The sequence below is a fragment of the Artemia sp. Qi Xiang Cuo genome, chromosome 6 (assembly GCF_049724085.1).
Source record: "Artemia sp. Qi Xiang Cuo chromosome 6, ASM4972408v1, whole genome shotgun sequence".
NCBI classification, from domain to species: Eukaryota; Metazoa; Arthropoda; class Branchiopoda; order Anostraca; family Artemiidae; genus Artemia; species Artemia sp. Qi Xiang Cuo.
This window is the reverse complement of record NC_142799.1, coordinates 47083635-47104309: the sequence shown is the minus strand read 5'-3', so window position 1 is coordinate 47104309 and position 20675 is coordinate 47083635. Positions and strand designations below refer to the sequence as shown.

Genomic DNA, 20675 nt, shown 5'->3' with positions numbered 1-20675 from the left:
ATGTTAGCACTTATCCCTAAACCTTGGAAGCAAAAGTTTAGAAAGCCCCTTGAAAGAATAAATTTTCTTAGCCTTAATAGAGATGGGCGTAAGTAATAATAATTAAAACTTGTCCCCAATGTAGAAGGCACTGAAGAAGCATACATTCAATCTTATTCCTCCAAAAAAAAAAAAAAAAAAATTTGTCCCATAAAAACAAAAAGGACTGCAGCAATTTCAGCCCTTTAAATATAGGCCGGCCCATCCCCCTTTTTTTCAATTTTTATATTTTTGTGCAATGTCTCTTAACTAAACAAGAGGTCATTTGAGAATCATCAAACCCACTCACAAAATTACTTGTTTACGGACTATGGGGCAATCCAGGTTATGGACGGTCTACTACACTTCAGAGAGAAAAAAGGAAATAGGTAAAATACTAACGGCCTCGTGTCCAGGAGCTAATTGAATGTTTCCCCCGCTTACTGAGCAGGACATAAGTGTTACTCCATCCATTGAGATAATTTCTAGATAGCCATCCTTCAGAGCCGCAAAGCATGTTCCAGAAAACCTTGTAGAAAACGGTAAACCAGTTGATAGACCTTGGCGTTTAATATTATCAAGCTGTTCAGATAGACAGTTCCAAATAATGAAGCCATCAGTAGTTAGAAATATAAAGTTTCCATTTAAACCAAATGCAGATTTTATGTTGGCTGTGTTTATTTTATCCCGAGTCTCCCAAGTAAACGCTGTTGCTCCTGAAATTTAAAAGAATGTGTGCACTAGTTACAACTATGATAAACAAGTATTAAATCCTCAAGAATGGGACAATTGCAATGAGGTTAGAAATAGGAAAACAGTTTACATAACAAAGATTAGATAATAGTTTCAACATAGTCTTATTCTAAATAAGAAATATAATCCTCATCTTCAGCCAAACTGGTCGGAGTCGTCAAAAGGGTTGAGAGCCGGTACTTCACAGCACCTATCCCACTCTAGCTCTGCAAGGAGTGTCACCAGCTTCATTTTAGCTAACCAGAACCAACCTCTGTATCACTTGTGAGATGTATTCTAAAATTATCTATTATTTTACAGTATATTATTATATTAAAATTACTAAAACTGTATTCAAAAATTGAAAAAGAATAAAATTTATAAAACAATTAGATAACAACAATAACATGAAAAATAAATTAAAACGCTGAGGATTAATTTATCCCTCCGGCACACATGAATCTTAGTCTAACGCTGCAGTTACTTCGTTCTATGCAGTCTATGCTGCGGGCGCAACATTTTGTTTTGTTTAATTCCTCTTCCAATTTACAGCCCCATTTCATTTCATTGCGAGAATGTGGTAAGAATTTAATTTATGTATTTTATACGCGTTGATCTCTGGCCAGATTAACGAATATGGGATTAAATTTTAGAAAACTATGACTAATTATTGTCTGGTGCCTTGTTTCTTTCTTCTTTTTGTTTCTTTAAAACCCTATTTTACTTCAACTGGAAGATCTGTCGAAGCCAGCAAGCACCAGTTTAAAGCTAAGTTAGGCTAAACTAAGTTAGACTAAAATCCATAAAGTATTAAACATGTCCAACGATTCCTCGGCCCCAACACCAAGATTAAACATGTCCAACGATTCCTCGGCCCCAACACCAAGATATATACCTGGAATAAAAAAATCGGAGACACAAAAAGGAGTACTTTCTTATGGTTCTATAAGCATTGCTATCTACTGTTATAAGCCATTTATGTTCATTATTCCTACATGCATGTTTGATTCCGTTTGAGTTCGTAATTTCGTTTTCTACGTTTGAAACTAAGGCAGAAGAAAGGTATCAAGTACACCTTCTACATTTTAATAGTTCACTAATTGCTAAAGAAATTGAAGCATGCCTTTTGCTCCTTCCTTAGTACCAATACTAAAAAGTTGGCCCATGGCAAGAAAATTAATTTTCGAAATAAGAGAGATACAATTTTGTTTCAGTACCGATCAAGAATATTTGAAGATTTGATGAAAACAAATTCTATTAGTACGTTTACTGGTTTTTTTTATTCACTTATTTATTCGCTTATAAGATGCCTTACTTTGAAAATTTAGAGGGGTGGAAAACTTCCTTGTTGTTGTACACGTTCGAAAAACATCGGATTAAGTTCCAATTCCGCAAAAAAACGAACATTTGGCGCAAATTATCCGAAGGTACAAATAAAAGAAGTGGCCCTACCAGACCTTGTCTGAAGCAAAATCATGCCAATATAGGTCGTAAGAAAATATTTAAAAGAAATTGGAACTTATTGGAAGAGTGTAGAGGGAAGCTTTGAATAGATTGGGATGGAGCAAGAGCTTGCGGAGCTTTGTTGGCCTTAGACGACTTTGTGCTGCAGTGATTTGTTAGTAGTAGTAGTATTTTAACAAGAATCATGCAAGGATTTTCAATAAGTAGAATTAGATGCAAAAAGTCTGCCCTCCAAACATCGGCTTCCGACCTTGCAGGGGAATTCCACATGGATTTGCATGGATCTACTGTGAGAGGCACAACATGGGCCCATTGCCTCTCCAAAATATCCACGCCTCTCCCACCTTCAACTTCTCAGTGGAAAGGTTAGCATATTGAATTACCTTTTTGGCACCTAAAAAAGTAAGCTGAGAGAGTGACTAGTTTTTCAAACCAACATACGCGTTGCACCTTAATCGAAACAGAATCAGGCAAGAATTTTCAATCTGAGTGATTGGAAAGCCTAAGTGGCCCATGCCCCCTCTAAATCCAGTACAAACCCTTCTGTTAAATGTCCCGATGACAAGAGTATAGGGAACCCCGTGTCCCACAGCTTCACCATATATACGGACTCCGTCGGGCACCGCTAGCACACTTACTTTTACTTGCAGCCAAATTTGGCTTAGATCCTAAAACCATTTGAGGCTGATGATAGCAATTTAGGTGTCTCTCCTCTTCTCCCATAAAGATCCAATCACACTTATATCCACAAAATTCATAATTAAGACAAAACTTTGGTTGATATATAATCAATGTTTTTAGTAGACATATCAATAAATTGGATTTAGTAATCCTTGACCCCTATTCCTTCCCTCTGCAAAAAAAGAGATTGTACCCAGAAACCCAAAAGACCAAGCTGGGTAACTTATTCTTACATTCCAAAATTTGTGAACAATATTTGATACCACCTTTTGTTAACGTCCTAATGATGAGAAGTTGGAGATCACAGTTAGACTTTTTCCTGTCTATTTCCTGGCCGAAACCTTACCTTACATGTACCAAATATTTCAGATAATTCTATAGAAATTGGAAATTCCACTGAAAAAAATTTAATTTGGGAATTTTCAGATTGACATAATTATTTACTAGAAATTTTGAAGAGATAATTTTATGCTTTACGCAAGCTTAGTGTCAAATGATAGTTCAGAAGTTTCTTTTCGAACGAAGGATAGTTTCGTTTTGCTTCTTGTTTATACTATTGAGTATATTTACACTCACAATCTTCATACTGGAAACACTTTCAAATTTCCCTGTCTTACAATTACCGAGCTATAGGCCTACATGACTTATCGCTAAAAAAAAAACTGCAAAAGTAGTAGTGTCGCTCCACAGCAGAACCGAACGCTATCTCAACCAGTCTCTACCTCAAGGTCTAAATTATAGACTAAGGAAACCAAACTTCAAGACTCACCTTCAAGAATATTTTTTCCATAATAAACCTTATCCTCAGTAGAAATAGCAGCAAGGTAAATATTTCCTCCGGCTTCGACACATGCAACATCCTTAATAGATATACCTTGCTGATATGGCACCAGATCAGTTTCGTATATGTTCCAGGCATAGAGTTCGTTATAGACAGTAACAAAAAAACTAAAAAATACAAAAATGATGAATCAATTTTTATATAGTAAACAAATGCATGTTGATTCATCTTTCATTCACAAATATTAACCATCCCCTTGCAAATATATTAACCATCCCCTTGATAAGTACCATAATTTTTCAGAATCAAAGAGAAACTAACAGGCAGACACACTGTCTATGCAGATAAATTGTCCATACGGCCGATTTCCGACACTAGCTGCACAAGATCTGAATTAAAATATACCGACACTAGTATCTCAGCTGTGATTGAATACTTGAAACTATGAATTCTGTTAAGTTATTTAGAGACCTTGCTTAAAATAGGATGCAGATAAGAGCCCTTATACCATAGCTGCTCATTGGAAGTCCTATATTACCTCAGCTCCATTGATTTCACTGGAATCTTCCCACAGAAGCATCAAATTAGGCTAGATTTTCTTTGGTCAAGTAAGATTAAATTTGCCCCAATTTAAAAATCTGAACATTAGAGGTATTAAACAATGTTACTTCAGCTATTTTGTTTTTCAGACACACCACAAAATTGAAGCTCATACCGGAAGCGCTTATGGCCAATGCCACCAAATGAAATGGGTTGTCTCATTTCTTCCTTGCAACCAGAACAAGACGATCAATGGATAGAGTAAAGAATGTAAATTCTGGTAGTCACTTGTAAATTACATAACCTATCTGCTTTGACGAATGTGGTAAATGTTTTGCAGATAGGTAAATTTGTAGGTTCGTTAAGTACACTTTTGTGGCTTGCTGCGTTTTGCTCCATTCAGAAATGGAAGGATAGAAACTATAAAATGCTCATTTTACAAGTTTCGCTGAAAGACATATATTGGAAGATCAAGGAGCTAAATTTTATCTGTCTAAAATGCAACGTTTCAGTTTATGTATATATATAATTTAATATATATATATATATATATATATATATATATATATATATATATATATATATATATATATATATATATATATATAAGTAAAGAACAAAGCAAACCTAAGCACAGAACTTTAGATGTGGACATTTTAAAGCAGACAAAAAAAAACTTCAGAGAAGTGCTTCAAGATTTCAATCTTCAAGCGCTTCAATCTTTCAAGAAATAATTTTTTTTTTTCAGTCAAATAATGGTGCGTGTGTGATTCTTATCTTCTTCTTCTTGGAATGCCAAGTTTTCTTATCGGATTTCCCTGCGCTAATTTAAATCTGTTGTCAACATTTTTTCACCACATAGTTTTGAATAATAATTTTAGTCCTTTTTTTAAACAAATTTGAATTTACTAAAAGAAATAAATTTCATCTGTTAGATTATTTTAACTAATAAACTTTTACATTAAATTCAATTTAGTTAACATAATTATCCTACCACCATACACAAAAAAAAGACCAAAATTCTGGACATTCTTTCAAATTTGTTCGTCAGTCAAAATAAATTATCAACGAATCTTAGTCGTGAAGTTCTTCTATTGTTAGTTTTATGGACCTGGTCCAGCATAAAGATGGACAAATTCAGGGAATGATTACTTCAGATTGATAACCCATTTCAGCTTATACCATGATGTAGCCCATGTTACAAAAAATGTTAGATCAATATTCTTTATGGTCCAGACTCTAGAAGCTTCAAAGTTTCGCATCTAGAGGAAAAAAAGTATCATGCTTAATTTCTAACATTATTTTTCAGTACCAGGCATGACCAAAAATACTGTCAGTTAAACACTGTCAGTTAAATTTCAGCGGAGGGTTGAGAGAGCGGCAGCCTTCCTTATATGCAGGATAATTTCAGCTCGTTTTGATATTTTATGTTACTCTTTACTTTCATCTTAAAAACTAGTTTTTGGTTAGCTTAGTCAAGTTGACTTAGCAAAAAATTATATTCATATTCAATGGTCAATTATTTTTGTCAATTTCCAGTATAACTAGAAATAATATAAAAACTGAATAATAAAATTTTCTTTTTTCCAGAAATGTTCGTTTCTTTGTCGCAATCGAAAAAATACAATTGCCTTTGAAGCAAAGTTTCTCAAAAATAAACATAAACCCCCTAAAACTATAATTCACGATACAGGTTGCCTCAACTATTATAATAATCGATCTATTGCCCTAAGCACACAGACTTAGGGAAAAAACAGAGTAAAATAAAAACAGAAAAAAAAAACTTGGAACCAAAATTGAACCCCTTACTTCAGGTTCCAACTTTGCAAGAACAGCAAACAATTTTGAGGCTAATATGTAATAAAAGGATTCAGGCTACGACTTTTAGCATGAATTTTAGGCAAAACAAAACAGAGCCTTTTGGACTCAGTTTACTGCTGCTAAGAAAGAAAACTATATATTTTGTTTTAGCACCGCAGTATTTACTCAATAATCTCAGCTTAGGATACCGTTCAAGGATAGCAAATGCACTAATTCATACACAATAAGAACTTACATCATGAGTTCACTAAAAAATTGCACTCTAAAATATGAAAATAACCCACTCTACTGCTAAACTCTTCACATACTAGTTCCTGAGTTGAAGTTTAGTAAGTATAATATCCGCCCCCACCCCCAAATTGACCTGTAGTATATTATTTTTTAAAATTAGAATGCCATTTAACTACTTGCCCCAAAGGGGAAAACCCAATAGCTTGATCTATGGGCATAAACACTTCTTATTAAAAAAAAATCAAACAGTTCTTTTGCTGGGCAATCCTATGTCCTTCTCGGCCGTGATAACGGAATAGCTGCTTCGCACCCATGCCTAGTTTAGCTTGTTAGTGCTACTGTTCCTAGCTTCTTGCCCTTGCAATATAAGCAATCAAAGACTTTATCCTTTTGACCTTATTTAGTGGAGTATTCATGCCAGTCATAATCGAAAAATTGACGATTTACGAACTTTATTCACTTTGACATGTAGTGGCTCCACCTGCATTCGTCACTCGATGGCAATGTTGTGACATTGCCGGAAACCACCTACAGACGCACACGCAGAGGCAAGCGTGGAGACAAAAGGAATAAGTGGCATTTTATCCCAGTGCGTCTTTCAGATTTATCAATCGCATTAAAGAGTAAATATAAAGTTAGACTACGGTCACTATTAAAATTAAACAGTTAGACACATTAGGAAATCCCACTGACTCTTAGGCTGTGGTATGCTGATGTGACTGTTTCTGCTGATTCGAGCAAAACTCCTCCTGTTTTATGTCCTGAGCTCCTGTCTGTCAAATTAGAACTTCGCGTCTGTTCTCATGACCAACGCCCGCTCCTTAACTAACAAGATGGACGACATAGAAGTCTTCTTACGAGAATCCAGTGTACCAATAGAAATCGTGACTGAATTTTGAGACATCACAAGCAATATCGGGTACACCAAAGGCTACCCTTGTTTTTTTAACACCCGCCGTGATATCTAAGCCTTAGAGGCGGTGGTGTTGTACTGTATTTCCGTAATGACCTCCCATCCAAACTGCTAAGTGCCCCCAGTGACTCTTGCCATGAAGTAATTTGGGCTGAATGTAAGCCTTCCCAACTGCCAAAGAAGTTCCCGTGCCTGATAGTGACATTTGTTTTTTATCCTAAAAGTGCCAAAAACAGAAAAGAGCTTGTGATTTGCTTGCAATCCTGCCTTGACAAGTTTCAACGTGCATATGCGGCTCCTGCCTTTATTGTTGGAGGCGACTTTAACCAGGCCAACAAAATCAGAAAACAGTAGTTTTTAAATTATCAAAGTATTGTGACCAGGGTCACATCCAAGGGGAGGCTACCCGGTTTACCCACCCATCCTCATTACAAAAATACATTGGTTGCGTTCTTTAAAATTTTGTTGGTACCCCCCCCCCCCCCATAAAAAAAAAATATATATATATATATATATATATATATATATATATATATATATATATATATATATATATATATATATATATATATATATATATATATATATATATATATATATATATATATATATATACATATATATATATATATATACCCCCTTCCCAAAAGATATTCTGGCTACAGTCCTGATTGTTAATAAAAAAAAAATTTGAACTTTAGGCTCAAAGGAAAGAGTTTTAGGCACGGATGTTTTTTGTTGTTTTTTTTTTTCAGGAGAGACCGTATCAAACGGGCAATCACAGAATATTAAGATGGTGCGAAAAATACAGTCCTAGCGTCCCTTAAAATGACAAAAGGGATAACACTACAGTAAAGAGCCCATTTCAGCCGTTTCGAACCGCAAAAGAATAATTTTGGATTAAATATGGTTAATATTTATATATAAATTTAATATTATTTTAATATTATTATAAATTTAATATTTAATACTGCATTATGTATAAGATATTAAACTGTGGTTTTTTGGATTTTAAAGGGGAGGAGGGAAGGTACCTAGGTTAGGTTACGTAATTAATATATGCAATGCTTTACCCCCCCCCCCCCTCCCCCCTAATGTGCAAATATATAGCCCGAATTTTTTTTCTAAACTATTTTATATTCATCCTATTTTATTTCATTAGCATTAACCAAACTTAACTTTGTAGAGAGACCCGCATAATGCGAAAGTACCTTAATTTTATTCTAATTTTCTAATAATTCTATTTCCAATTTTAAAGCGATATAATTGTTCTAATTTTAATTCCTTATTTTGTAGCGTTTCCTTCTGGAGAGTCCAACCAGTAAATAAGAACATTTTTTGAACCCCGTTTTCTTTTTGTTTACTATTCATACCCGTAAGTGAGTTTTCGAATCAACAGGACAACATGAAACGATTAAAGATCAGCTTTATTTCATCAATTGTATATACTATATTAAAAACCAAATAAAATAATACCTGGCAATAGCCCAGGGGAAGAGTCGAAGCTTATAGATCAAGAGTTTCGTGGTTCAATTCCGCGGAATCCCGCGCGCGCCGCGGGATTGACCCAGGAAATAGGGAAGATTGAAGATTATTGAAGAGCATTGAAGATCTAATCAATATTATCATTAATTAGAGCTTCAGTTTTTTACTAAAGCCCAATTGTAATTTACACAGCAAATAGTATTTTTTTTTCCTTTATTTAAACGATTTGTCATTGATCTAATCTATACAAATATGCAGAAATTGTTCCGTATTATTTTTTCTTCAAATTTTCCCTTATCTTTGTCCCTATATCATAAAAATAAGTACCTTTATATGGGTCGGCATACATTAACTTTTTTCATTTTAAGTACTTGACTTTTCGAAAAAAATTATTTAAAAAATTTGTTTCTAATTAGTATTTCTTTTGTAAGTGTGAGGCAATACGGTATTCTTTTAACTAGAAATAGAAACAAGGGAACTCGAATAATTTTTAAAGTTTAATAATATTTCCAAATTTCATAGTTTTATTTAAACTATAATTATATTTACTTATTTAATGTAATTTTAATATTTAGTAAAATAGTGTGAATTAAAGTGAATTAATACAATCTAATTCAATCTTAAATTAAAAAAAAAAACAATAATTCGGCTGCCAAAAAGTGAATAAACTAAAAAAAAGATAATATACAATCTTTTTAAGAATTTTCAGAGTTAGTGAAATTCATTAGTTTTTATGAAAAATGAGCTGAATTTTGATTAAAAACATTGGTACAAAAATAAGTATGTCTAAAATCATAGAGCTGATAGAGAAAAACTGATTTAACATCATTCAGCAACACTAATGTAATTAAAATCGATTTGAAAATCCTGTGCTCCTTCTTTTGATGACCTATTTTTTTTCTTTGTAATCTATTTAAAATATTAAGTTTCAAATAGTCCCATTTAGAATAATCATGTTTCTAGTGGATTTTTTCTCAATAAATAGAAAAATATCAAATTTAGAAAAAAAAAATCGAATAGAAGTAAAGAGGAGCATTAATACTTTAAACATACCATTAAAACACGACAAAGGAACAGAAATTATGCTGCGTATGAAGGGTTCTCCTCACTTATTCCAACCCTCTTTACGCTAAAGCAGTGGTTCCCAGCCAATTTCGGGCCCTACCCCACCGAAACATTTCTAAAATCCTGATGCCCCCCCTAAAGATATTAAAAATTTTTATTTGAAATTTCACGTGTATTCACATGAAGGAAGCTTAAAAGACCATTAACTTGGCATCACAGTTTTGGGTCATCCTCTAGACATATTTTATACTAATGAAAAATATTGTCTAGATAGAACACCTTTTATACAATGTACAACGTCAAAGCAATACTATCGTGTATCTTTTTGTTCTTTAAATATATTTGAATTTGACGTCATTCACATGCAAAAACTTTTTTTTCAAAATTAAGGCTCCACAGTAAAGTCAGCCGAAGGGTGAACTTCCTGCCCGTGACCCACCCAAATACTGCCATACCCTACCGCTGGAGCCTGCGCCCCACGTTAGAAATGATGGATTTAGAGCAACCAGATAACTATCCAATGCGCTTGATCTGAAACAAGTAGTGAAAATTCCCACCCATCAATGTGGCAGTACCTTAGACCTAATACTTACCAATGTCAATGAACTTTGCCGTGCTCCCCTCTCAATGGGCCCATTGCAAACCGCTGATCATTTTGTAATCCTGTTACAAGCGAAGCACAACATGCCAAAACCGAAAAGAAGCAAAGTGACAGTTCATTCACTGAACCGGGACTGAATACGTGCCTTTGGTCAGTGGATTAGTAATTACTCATTCGAAGAAATATGCTCAATCACTGATTTGAACTTTAAGGTTGAAACACTCAACTTTCTGCTGTTCAAAAAGTTCCATCAATTTTTCCCGACTAAAGTAGTGCCAGTTTTTAAATCAGACAATTTAAATATCAGTTCGGGGTGTATTTCAGCTGCGAAAAGCTTACGGAATCGCATCAGTATCATCAGTATCAGTATCAGTAGGCATGCTAAAAAGAAGTATGTTATTGAGAAAATTGCCCCCCCCCCTGCTTGATAGTGATTCGCGTAAGTGGCATTCGGCAGTCAAAAGATGACCAGAAAATCTGTTAGTAGTGAGCTAGGGATGCTGATAACAGATGGGACTTTGATATCAGCACAAGAAGTAAATTCTTTCTTTACCAAAACCTGGTATTCATCATTGAGTGAAGTCGAGTTGAATACTCTGATAGAAGACTGCGAATGTGATGAAATCAAGCAAGTTTCTGAGTACGAAGATTACAGGGAAATACGAAAATTGCGAAATAACTGTGCTTCTTATCCTGGAAAGTTGCCAGTAAAATTTTTGCATGAATACGCTAAATTTCTTGCGAAACCTCTAACTTCGGTCAATAATCAGTGCTTCAAAGATCAGTCATTCCCCCAGCCTTGGAAACAAGCTTATGTACGTGAAGCATCCCAAAAGCTGTGACCAGTTAAGACCCATTTCAGTCACGCCGAACCTCGCCAAAGTCACTGAGTCCTTAATTTACCGTGAACTTATGTCGCAAGCTGCAGATTCACTTGACCCGTACCAATATGGTTGTTTAAAAGGGTGTAGTAGCACAGTGTATTTAATTAGGATTTATCATCTGATCGTACCAATGGCTCGAATCTGGAGACGCTTTCATTGATTTGCTACTCGTTGATTACAGGGCAGCATTTGATTTGATTAAGCACCTCGTGGCTGCAACGAATCTTAAAAGAATGGGCGCACGTAAACATATCTTACTGCTTGTTATTGATTTTCTACGTTCCCGGTACCAGGGAGTCTACGCCCTCTTTCCTAATGATCTTGACTTTGACTGGGAAGAGATTACATGTAGAGCCCCTCAAGGCACCGAATTGGCCGCTCTACTTTTCCTTGCGGTAATTAATTATGTTATGGACAACATGGATGACGGATTTAAATACGTGGACGATCTACATGCGCTTCTGAAGTTTACATTAGATAGAACCCAAGCTATACCCCAATTCTGCCCTGATCTTTTAACAGGATTCAAAGGAGAATGTAGAACAAATAGCTTGCAGATCAATGAAAGCAAAACCAAAATTTTAAGATTTAATCCACTGAAACGAGATCTTGCTTGCCCAGTTCCCTGGTTTCCGCTTGCAACGTCAACTACAGTCTTGGGAGTTAATTTCAGCGCCAATTGCTCATTTAGTGTTCATGTTCAAGGGCTAGCCCAGAAAGGCAACTGTGCACTACAATCTTCGATTTCAATGCGCCGCTTGGTTTTCCAAGTAAATCAGCTGAAAATGGCATATCCAACATACATACGTCCCATATTTGAATATGCATGTCCCGTTTGGAGGCCTCAGATCCATAATATTGAATATCTAAGTGATGCTGTGGAAGGAGTCCAAAAAAGAGCAGTTAAAATCATTCTTGGAGAAAAATTTTTAGATTACAAGTCTGGTCTCGAGTCTTTAAAGATTAATACTCTTTGAGATCACAGGTTTCAGTCGATAATGCATTTCAGGCAAAATCTCCTTGCTACCCGCAAGCACCGACATTTCTATCCCCTGCTGCCAACTCAGTAGATAATACCAGAAAGAAGAACAAATTAGTGCCAGTGCCTTGCAGAACTAATCAATTTAACAGTTCATTTGTGCCGTTTTATACCAGTGCCTATAACAAAATGCCTTAGGGTTAGTTTTTTAAATCACAGCCATAGCTAGTTTGTGATTTTTATCTATGACTATGAAAGCTGTCTTTAAATAAATTATTTCTGATTCTGGATTGCGTGTACAAAAGAATAAAGTAAAGCAACATTTACCTGTAATTAGAATGACATACAACTCTCATGACCTCTATTTTACTTAAATGTTGATTATCTTTAGTTGATCCAGTAGCAACATCGTAATATAGTGCTTCACCCTTGTTATTTACAGCAAAAATGTAAGTACCATCTTCATTTGTTGCTATAGTTGATACGTGCCCAAATTCAACGTGGAGAAAGACTTCCGATACCTTGAAAAGGAAAGAGATCAACGTAATCCTATGAAAGCACAAGGCATTAGCAAATATAATTCATTCAAAGAGCCCCACAATAAACTTCTGTAGCTACAGCTTTACCTCTATACTGGCTTCATATAACTAATAATAAAACAAAAACGATTTTACACAGAAATCAAGTGCTAAACATTCAGCGAGAATAACTGATTCCAACATATATGCAATATAGCTACATATATAAATAGAACATGTTTTTTACTCGATTTCAGCACGTTTTAATTCGTCTATAATAAGCAAACAATGGAATTGCCAGACAGGACAAGCTCTGCGAAACAACTGACTGGACAAGCGACTCCAGGACCAGACGTACCGCCGTGTGCGAATGTGCCTTTGGATATTGGTTATTTTTATAGGGCTTTTTGATATATCTAAATCGAATGACTGTTGTTGATAGCATAGTATGTCATGCATTTTATTATCTAACAAATATCCTTTTTTTCCCTTTATATGAATTTTCTTTCCATTACTATTTAAAATGGCCTTTTTCCCTTTATATAAATTTGTCTTCAGTCGCACTTTAAGTATGTTGATTTTTCAAATTCTGACTCAAACTTTTCTCATTGAATTTGTTCTTCGGATGCTAGCAAATTGAATTTCAAATTTAATTGATAATTAATTCTTTTAATTGTTCCACAAAAAGAGGCGAAATTTCCCAGTTTTCATTTAGGCGTTTTGAGTTCACTTCACGTCAAGTTACTCTTGAATTCACGTTAAGATTTTTGTGACCTGAATGCACAAGTTGACAATTAAAAGTGAGTTGGTTTTCTATATACTGCGACTGATTATTCCTTTACCTAGTTAGGTTGGGGAGAGCGTTTTTTTTTTTGTAGAGAGAGAGAGCTGAGGTTGTCAGTTTTGTCGAAGATTTTTCCCAAAGAGATGGGGTTACTTTCAATACTGTAAAAACTTTTTAAAGATAATGAATACAAACAAATTTGCTGATTTGCTTATAATATTGTACTTTTTTAACCCTTAACTTATTTAAGAGTTGTTTTCGGAAATGTTGAGGTCAGAATAAAATGTTGTTTTTTCATGCTGGTCAACAATTATCAATGATCTATTATTAGTAAAGATGATGAATGCAATGAAGATGTAAAAGTACAATTGCCAAAGCGCAGAATATTTTTCCCGCAGTTGAAAAAAGTTTAGAAGAATAGGAAATGGTTGTGAACCATGGGTGCTCTGAAAAGCTGAATAAGATCTATTAAATGCTTTCCAAAGGAATTGCCCAAGGGAAGTTGTGTGTTCTCGTTTAACTGACCGTATATCAAATATTAACCTGAACATAAATGTGGTTTCACTTTCTAGGACGATAATAAAAAAAAGGCTAAGATGGGAAGGTCACATTCTACGGATGGAGGAGGACAGTGCTTCTTTGCTATCTGGGGCAGTGGCGTAATTTCGTCAAAATCCTGGGGGGGGGGCAAAGTTGGAGCCAATTTTCCCAAATCAAGTGAAAATGACAGTGAAAAATTAAAAATAATCCATACATTACCATAAAGGCAAAGATGTACTAAAGAAAACTGACCTGTTTCTCTGGATACTTAAATTATGAAGGCTTATCTTAGTTTTGAGAAGATTTTTTGCAAAAACTAAATTTCAGCTGGGGGGGGGGGGCAAACTAAAATCTGGGGAGGAGGAGCAAACTTGGGTCTGGAGGGGGCAGTTACCCCCCTCCCTAATAGCAAATTACGCCCCTGATCTGGGACCAAAGGAAAAGAAGGCAGTCCCAAAGTAAAAGTTCGAAGACATCATAGGAAAGGGTTTATAGGAAACTAGAGCTACATGGGAGGGGCAAAGATGAAGCTTTGATTGAGATGGAGAAAAAGCTTACGTAACTATGTTAAACTTAAGCAGCTTGGTGCTGCATTGAGTTATTAGTAGAGGTAGCAGTAAGTAGAGGGAAATTATTACCGTAGTTTAATAATTATTTACATTTGGCCCCTGTCAACGGGATAATATGACGTATTTTTGTTTATAATACTAGAAAAATTAATTATATAAAATTTTGGTTCACGCCCATGTTGAAGTATGACAGTAGATAAGAGAAGATATTCCAGTACGTACTTCTTGTTCCTCAATTGATTTGACAATTAGTATTTTTCCAGAGTATGTTAAGATAACAACAATACCCGACGTTGTACATAGAACTTGTTTGGGTTTGAGTGAACCCAAGTTCTTCAATGGTTTCGGCGAAGGATGCGACTCTTTGAAGTCAATTTTTGAGAGTCCACTTTCTTTGTTCAGCACAGAATCCTGAAAAAAAAAGATATTACAATTCATCTGTTAGGCAACAATACTTATTACATGCCAAATAATATTTGAGCCTTACAGATTCAAATCGATTAAATCCAATTTTTATTTTACATATTTTTTTTGCTAGATTTAAACCTCAAAGCACTTGACATACTATTAATTAACTTTATACAATTGTAAGACTATCCTCTGAAACAAGATTTAATAGCACTATGAATAATATTTTCGCTATGCAGCATTGAATGATTTTAATAAAATCTAATTTGAGTAAGTTACTACAAAATGTACGTATGCACATTCTCCATACTAAAATACGTAAGAAAATACGCCCTTCCCCTTGCAACAATATAAGAATATAAAATTGGATCATAAATTTATCTTCAAAAAATCTATCCACATTTTTCGATTTGAAGCAAGAATTTGCATAGGAGATTCCTCCCAGGAATAGCAGCAACAAGCCAGTTTATCAGATTACCTACTTCAGTTTTCCCATTGGATCCTAAATATGGTATGAGCTCAGCTACCATACATCGCTCATACCATACATCGTCTTGTGCTTTCCTATACATCCTTTGTCAAATAATTCGTAGCAACGAACGGCAAGTAAGGAGCGACTCATGGTAAAAGCAACCAAAACTCCGGAAGAAAATGCGTTCTAATATCAGTATATACGTCAAAATAATTGTCTTTCTATGATGATCTTAAACATGTAAAATTGATTCACCTACCAAAAATTACAAGCCTGAAAAAATGACAAGTCTGTTTTTTTAAGGGTGAAATACCCTCCAAAAATGGGGGTGATCTTGATGAAAATTACATTATCCAATTCAGTATACCGGAGAGCCTCATTGCAGAGGTTTCAAGCCCCTAGCCATAAAATGCGAAATTATGCGTTTTCCGAGAAAGACGATCACGGATACGCGTTCATTGGTTTGTTTGTTTTTTGTTTCGGTTTTTTCTTCATGGGAGATCAAATTGAACCAACAGTCATACAATATCAAGAGAGTACTCATTTGAACGGAAACTCAAAGTTCTAGTACTCTTTTTAACTAGCAAAAGAGATTGTGCCACAGCAAAGTGGCATTCTCTGCCATTTTCAGGCGTAAAACAACATTTTTGCGCCATGACAGCCACATAACCATAGAGGGAAAATCTAAGACACCCAATCTATTTTGAATATTCCAAAACTATATTTGAGACTCCTCCTAAAGTTAGCCAATTCACTCCTAAAGTTGCGCGTTCTTTACACAAGAATAAAAAAAAAAAAAAAAAAGTTTTTTCAACTGAAAGTGAGGAGCAACATTATAACTTAAAACGAACAGAATTTATTGGCTAAAGCTTTTCAGTACTTAAAAAAAAGGCTCTTGTCGTTCTAATTAAACGAACATTATGTTTCAGGAGTAATTCTTAAAGAATTGGGACAGAATTCAAACTTTAGCGTAAATACTGCGAAGTGTTGAGGAGGAGCAACCCCTCACGTAATAATTTCTGTTTGTTTCAAGTTTTAATGTTGCTCCCTACTTTCAGTTGAAAAAACTGTTCTTTTTTTAAAATTTAATTTCTGATCATTTTTTAAATAATACCACAAAATCTGACTACAACTCCAGGGAAAAATCCCTCCTCCCCATGTATTTATTCTCTAGACCAGTGGTTACGCGTACCCCTTCGGGGTACACAAAAATTTTTAAGGGGTACACGGCCGGCCAACAAAAAATTAAACAACCCTTTAACTCTAGGACTGGCAATTTTATTTATATTTAGTTGTAGTTTACTTAGTACTGGTAACTGAAAGGGGTACCTAAAATGTTTTGTGGGTAAAAAGGGGTACAGTGTCTAAATAAGTTTGAGAACCACTGTTCTAGACAATTCAGTCCTGGTGAAAATTTACTCCGGACAGTTACCCTTAACAAATCCACGCGTAAAATTGAGTCGGCAAAGAGGAAGCATGACATAAGACAAATTTCGTATAGGAATTCTGGCAATTTCCCCCAATGTGAAACTTCCCCTAAAAAATTAACTCCCTGGAAACTTCCCTCCCAATGGAAAATCCAACCAGCAGAATCTGGTGGGATTAGGGACCTAGTTGCCTTCCAATTTTTTTGGTCACTCTAAAAGGACACTAGAGCTTTTAAATTCCGTTCGAATGAGCCATCTCCCGATATTCTAGGACCACTGGATCGATATAATCCCCCCTGGAAAAAAATAAATAAACACGCATCCATGATCTTTCTTCTTGCAAAAAAAAACATAAAATTCCACATTTTTTCAGATAGGAACTTGAGACCTCTAGGCTACAGTAGGGTTCTTTGATACACTAAATGGTGTGATTTTCATTAAGATTCTACAGCTTTTAGGGGGTGTTTTTCCTTTTTTGGAAAAGAAGACACATTTTCTCAGGCTCGTAACCTTTAATGGGTAAGACTAAACTTAATGAAACTTATATACTTGAAATCAGTATAAAAATCCAATTCTTTTGATATATCTGATTGGTATCAAAATTCCGTTTTTTAGTTTCATTTACTATTGAGCCGGGTCACTCCTTACTTACAGTTTGTAACAGACTGTAATATAGACAATGATTTTAAAGCTTCATTTAACTAAGTTGGTTCATTTGGTGCCTGGGCTGATGCCTGAAGCCTCAAAGAATGCGTCCTTATGCCCAAATTGTCTATCTCTCAGTGAGCCTCCAGATAAATATAGATAGAGGTTTGGGGGTCGGAGGAATGGGTGAAAATTAATCTCTAATCTCCCTTTATTTCCAGAAACATATTACGATTCTCTAGTCTGTAATTTGGGTGCTGTAGGATGCTTACTCCCCCTTTATCCCAAAATAAATTGTCTGCGTAACATAAAAGATTACATATTCTTATACTTACCGGCAAAAGAGAGGAAGAAGTGGCAGGGGGTCTCGAGCATCACCAGAGAATTTCTCGGGAGGAGGGGGCTAAGTACTTTGTTTTAAAACGATTTAAATGGGACAATTCCTTTTTTTCTATTTATACAATTTCTTGATGCATTCTTCTTTCTCGACAGAGGCATTGCCCCCTGGTTACCTTGCCAGCGTCCATGGGGGAGACAGTTAAACAAAAAATGAGTTCAAAAACTCAACTTAAAACCAAGAAAATGAAGATCGTATAATTCATTTTTATATCCCAGACTCCCATCCCTACCTCTTGATAAATATTTGAAGGGGTGCAATTTTTCAGGAATGATTATCACTACCGAGGCGTTGTTAAACGAACATCAAATTAGAATGTAAAAAAGGGGTTGAAGTAGGGATTGGTAGCTTCCCTAACATTTAAGAGGGTCGTGGATCAAACAGTTTCTATGAGCAATCTGTAAGTTAAGAGCGACCCTTGTCAACAGAAGCCAAAATTAAAAAAAAACGTTTTGATTACAATACCTGCAATAAAAAAACTATTTATGTTGTTTTTATACAGATTTCAGGTTTTTAATTTGCTTATTAAAAGCTGGCAGCAAATGAAAATGTGTTCAAATTTAGAAAAAGAGGTTAAAATCATAGGCAGCGCAATAGGGCTGCCAAGTAAAGAGCGATGTGGGCACAATGTATTATTTTTTTTTTGCTTCAGACTACGGCACTTCGCATCAAAGTTGTCGTAGAAACTTTAAAAAGGGATCCTTTGATTGGAAATTAAAAGGGCTAGTACCCTTCTAAATAGTAGAAAGTCGTTGAAGGACAACTATCCCCCCTTCCCACACCCACCATTTCGTCAAACACATCCAATCAAAGTTTTGAGATGGTCATTTTGTTCAACGTAGTTGAAAGGTCCAAAAATTTTGTCTTTGAGGATGAAGATCCCCCCCCCCCACCCACATATCCCTCAGGGTAAGGGTTGTAAGTTATTCTCTGGGGGCATAAGGTTTATATAGAGAGGTTGATCGTACAAACATCGGAGGGGGATCATTGAATCGGTAATCAGAAGTTCTAGTGCCCTTTTTAAGATTCAGAGTGATTGGAGGGTGGATACCTCCCCCACACACACACACAGACAAACCTCGTATTTTCCCCGAAATGCATCTGGGGAATTTTGAGATGGCCATTTGTTGTCGTAGAAACTCAGAAAAAGGCTCATTCGATTGGAAATTGAAGAGGCTAGTGCCCCCTTTTTAAAAGTTGAAAAAGATTGGGGGGCAACTAACCCCCTCCCACGCCCACCATTTTCCCAAAGACACCCAATCAAAATATTTTGACAGCCATTTTGTCAAGCGTAGTTGAGAAGTCCGGAAATTTGGTCTTTGAGAATGACAACTCCCCTCCCCCATAGCCCTCAGTGCAATGGTTGTAAGTTAGTTTTTTATAGAAAGTGTGGTCGTATAAATTTTAGAGGGGGCTCATTAGATTGCTAATCAGAAGTTCTAGTACCATTTTTAATATTCAAATTGATCGGAGGGCTGATACCCCCCTCCCCTCCAAAATGTATCTGATAGAAATTTTGATATAGTCATTTGTTGTCGTAAAATCTTCAAAAAGGGCTCATTCAATTGGAAATTAAAAGGGCATTTCTTAATAGCCAAGTGATTGGAGGGCAACAACCCCCCCCCCTCCACGCCCACCAATTCCTAAAACACATCTAATTAAAACTTTGAGATAACCATTTTGTTCAGCGTAGTTAAAAGGTCTGGGAATTATGTCTTTAAGGATGACACCTCCCCCAGCCCTCGACAAAAGAGGGTTGTAAGTTATACTCCGAGGGCATATAAAGTTTTTATGGAAAAGATGGTCGTAAAAGCTCCGGAGGGGGCTCATTGGTTTGGAAATCAGATGTTCTAATTCTCTTTTTAAGAGTCAAAGTGATCAGGGGCAGCCACCCCCCCCCCCCTACGTCGTATTTTTCACAAATAAATCCAATAAAATTTTGAGATGGCTATTTATCCAGAAATAGTCCAAAGATCGTATAAAAAGGCCTTTGGGGTGGACAGAATCCCCCAGAGTCTGGAAATAAGGGTTGTAAGTCATTCCCCAAGGACATAAAAGGTTTTATAGAAGGGGTGGCCGTGTGAGCTTTAGAAGAGGTTCATTTGATTTGTAATTTTTCGTTCTAGTTCGCTTTTAGGAATCAAACAGTATGGAGAGCAACTAGACCCTCTCCCTGATATCCTCTTTTGCCAAAACGCATTCAATTGAAATTCTGAGAAAGCCATTTTGTTACCGATGGTCCAAAAATCAGATAACAGTGTCTTTAGGGTGGACACAATCCCCCACAGCCCAAGGGCAAGGGTTGTAAGCTATGCCCGGGGCATATAAGGTTTTTATGGAAAGGATAGTTGTATAAACTTTGGATCGGATGGAAATCATCAAACATTTCGTGGTAACGAACTGTAAGTAAGGAGCGACCAGGCTCAATAGTAACCGAAATTAAAAAAAAAAGGAATTTTGATACCAATAGATCAAAAGAATCAGATTTTAATACTGATTTCAAATATACAAGTTTCATCAAGTTTAGTCCTACCCATCAAAAGTTGAGCGCCTGAGAAAATTTGGCTGATTTCCGAAAAAAAAGGGCAAAGACTCCCTAAAATCTAAAGAAGCTTAATGAAAATCACACCATCAGATTCAGCGTAACAGAAAATCCAACTGGAGATGTTTCAAGCTCCTATCTACAAAAATGTGGAATTTTGTATTTTTTGCCAGAAGAA

General features: G+C 35.6%; 1 protein-coding gene across 1 annotated transcript in view; it reads right to left on the bottom strand.

Annotated features, from left to right (window-relative positions):
- The window catches only part of LOC148951294 (E3 ubiquitin-protein ligase HERC2-like), a 299149-nt gene that overhangs the window by 243056 nt on the left and 35418 nt on the right, over nt 1-20675 (bottom strand). The window contains 4 exon segments of the mRNA XM_089091055.1: nt 421-734; nt 3665-3843; nt 12523-12716; nt 14829-15017. Coding sequence (XP_088947181.1) covers nt 421-734; nt 3665-3843; nt 12523-12716; nt 14829-15017 — 876 coding nt within the window.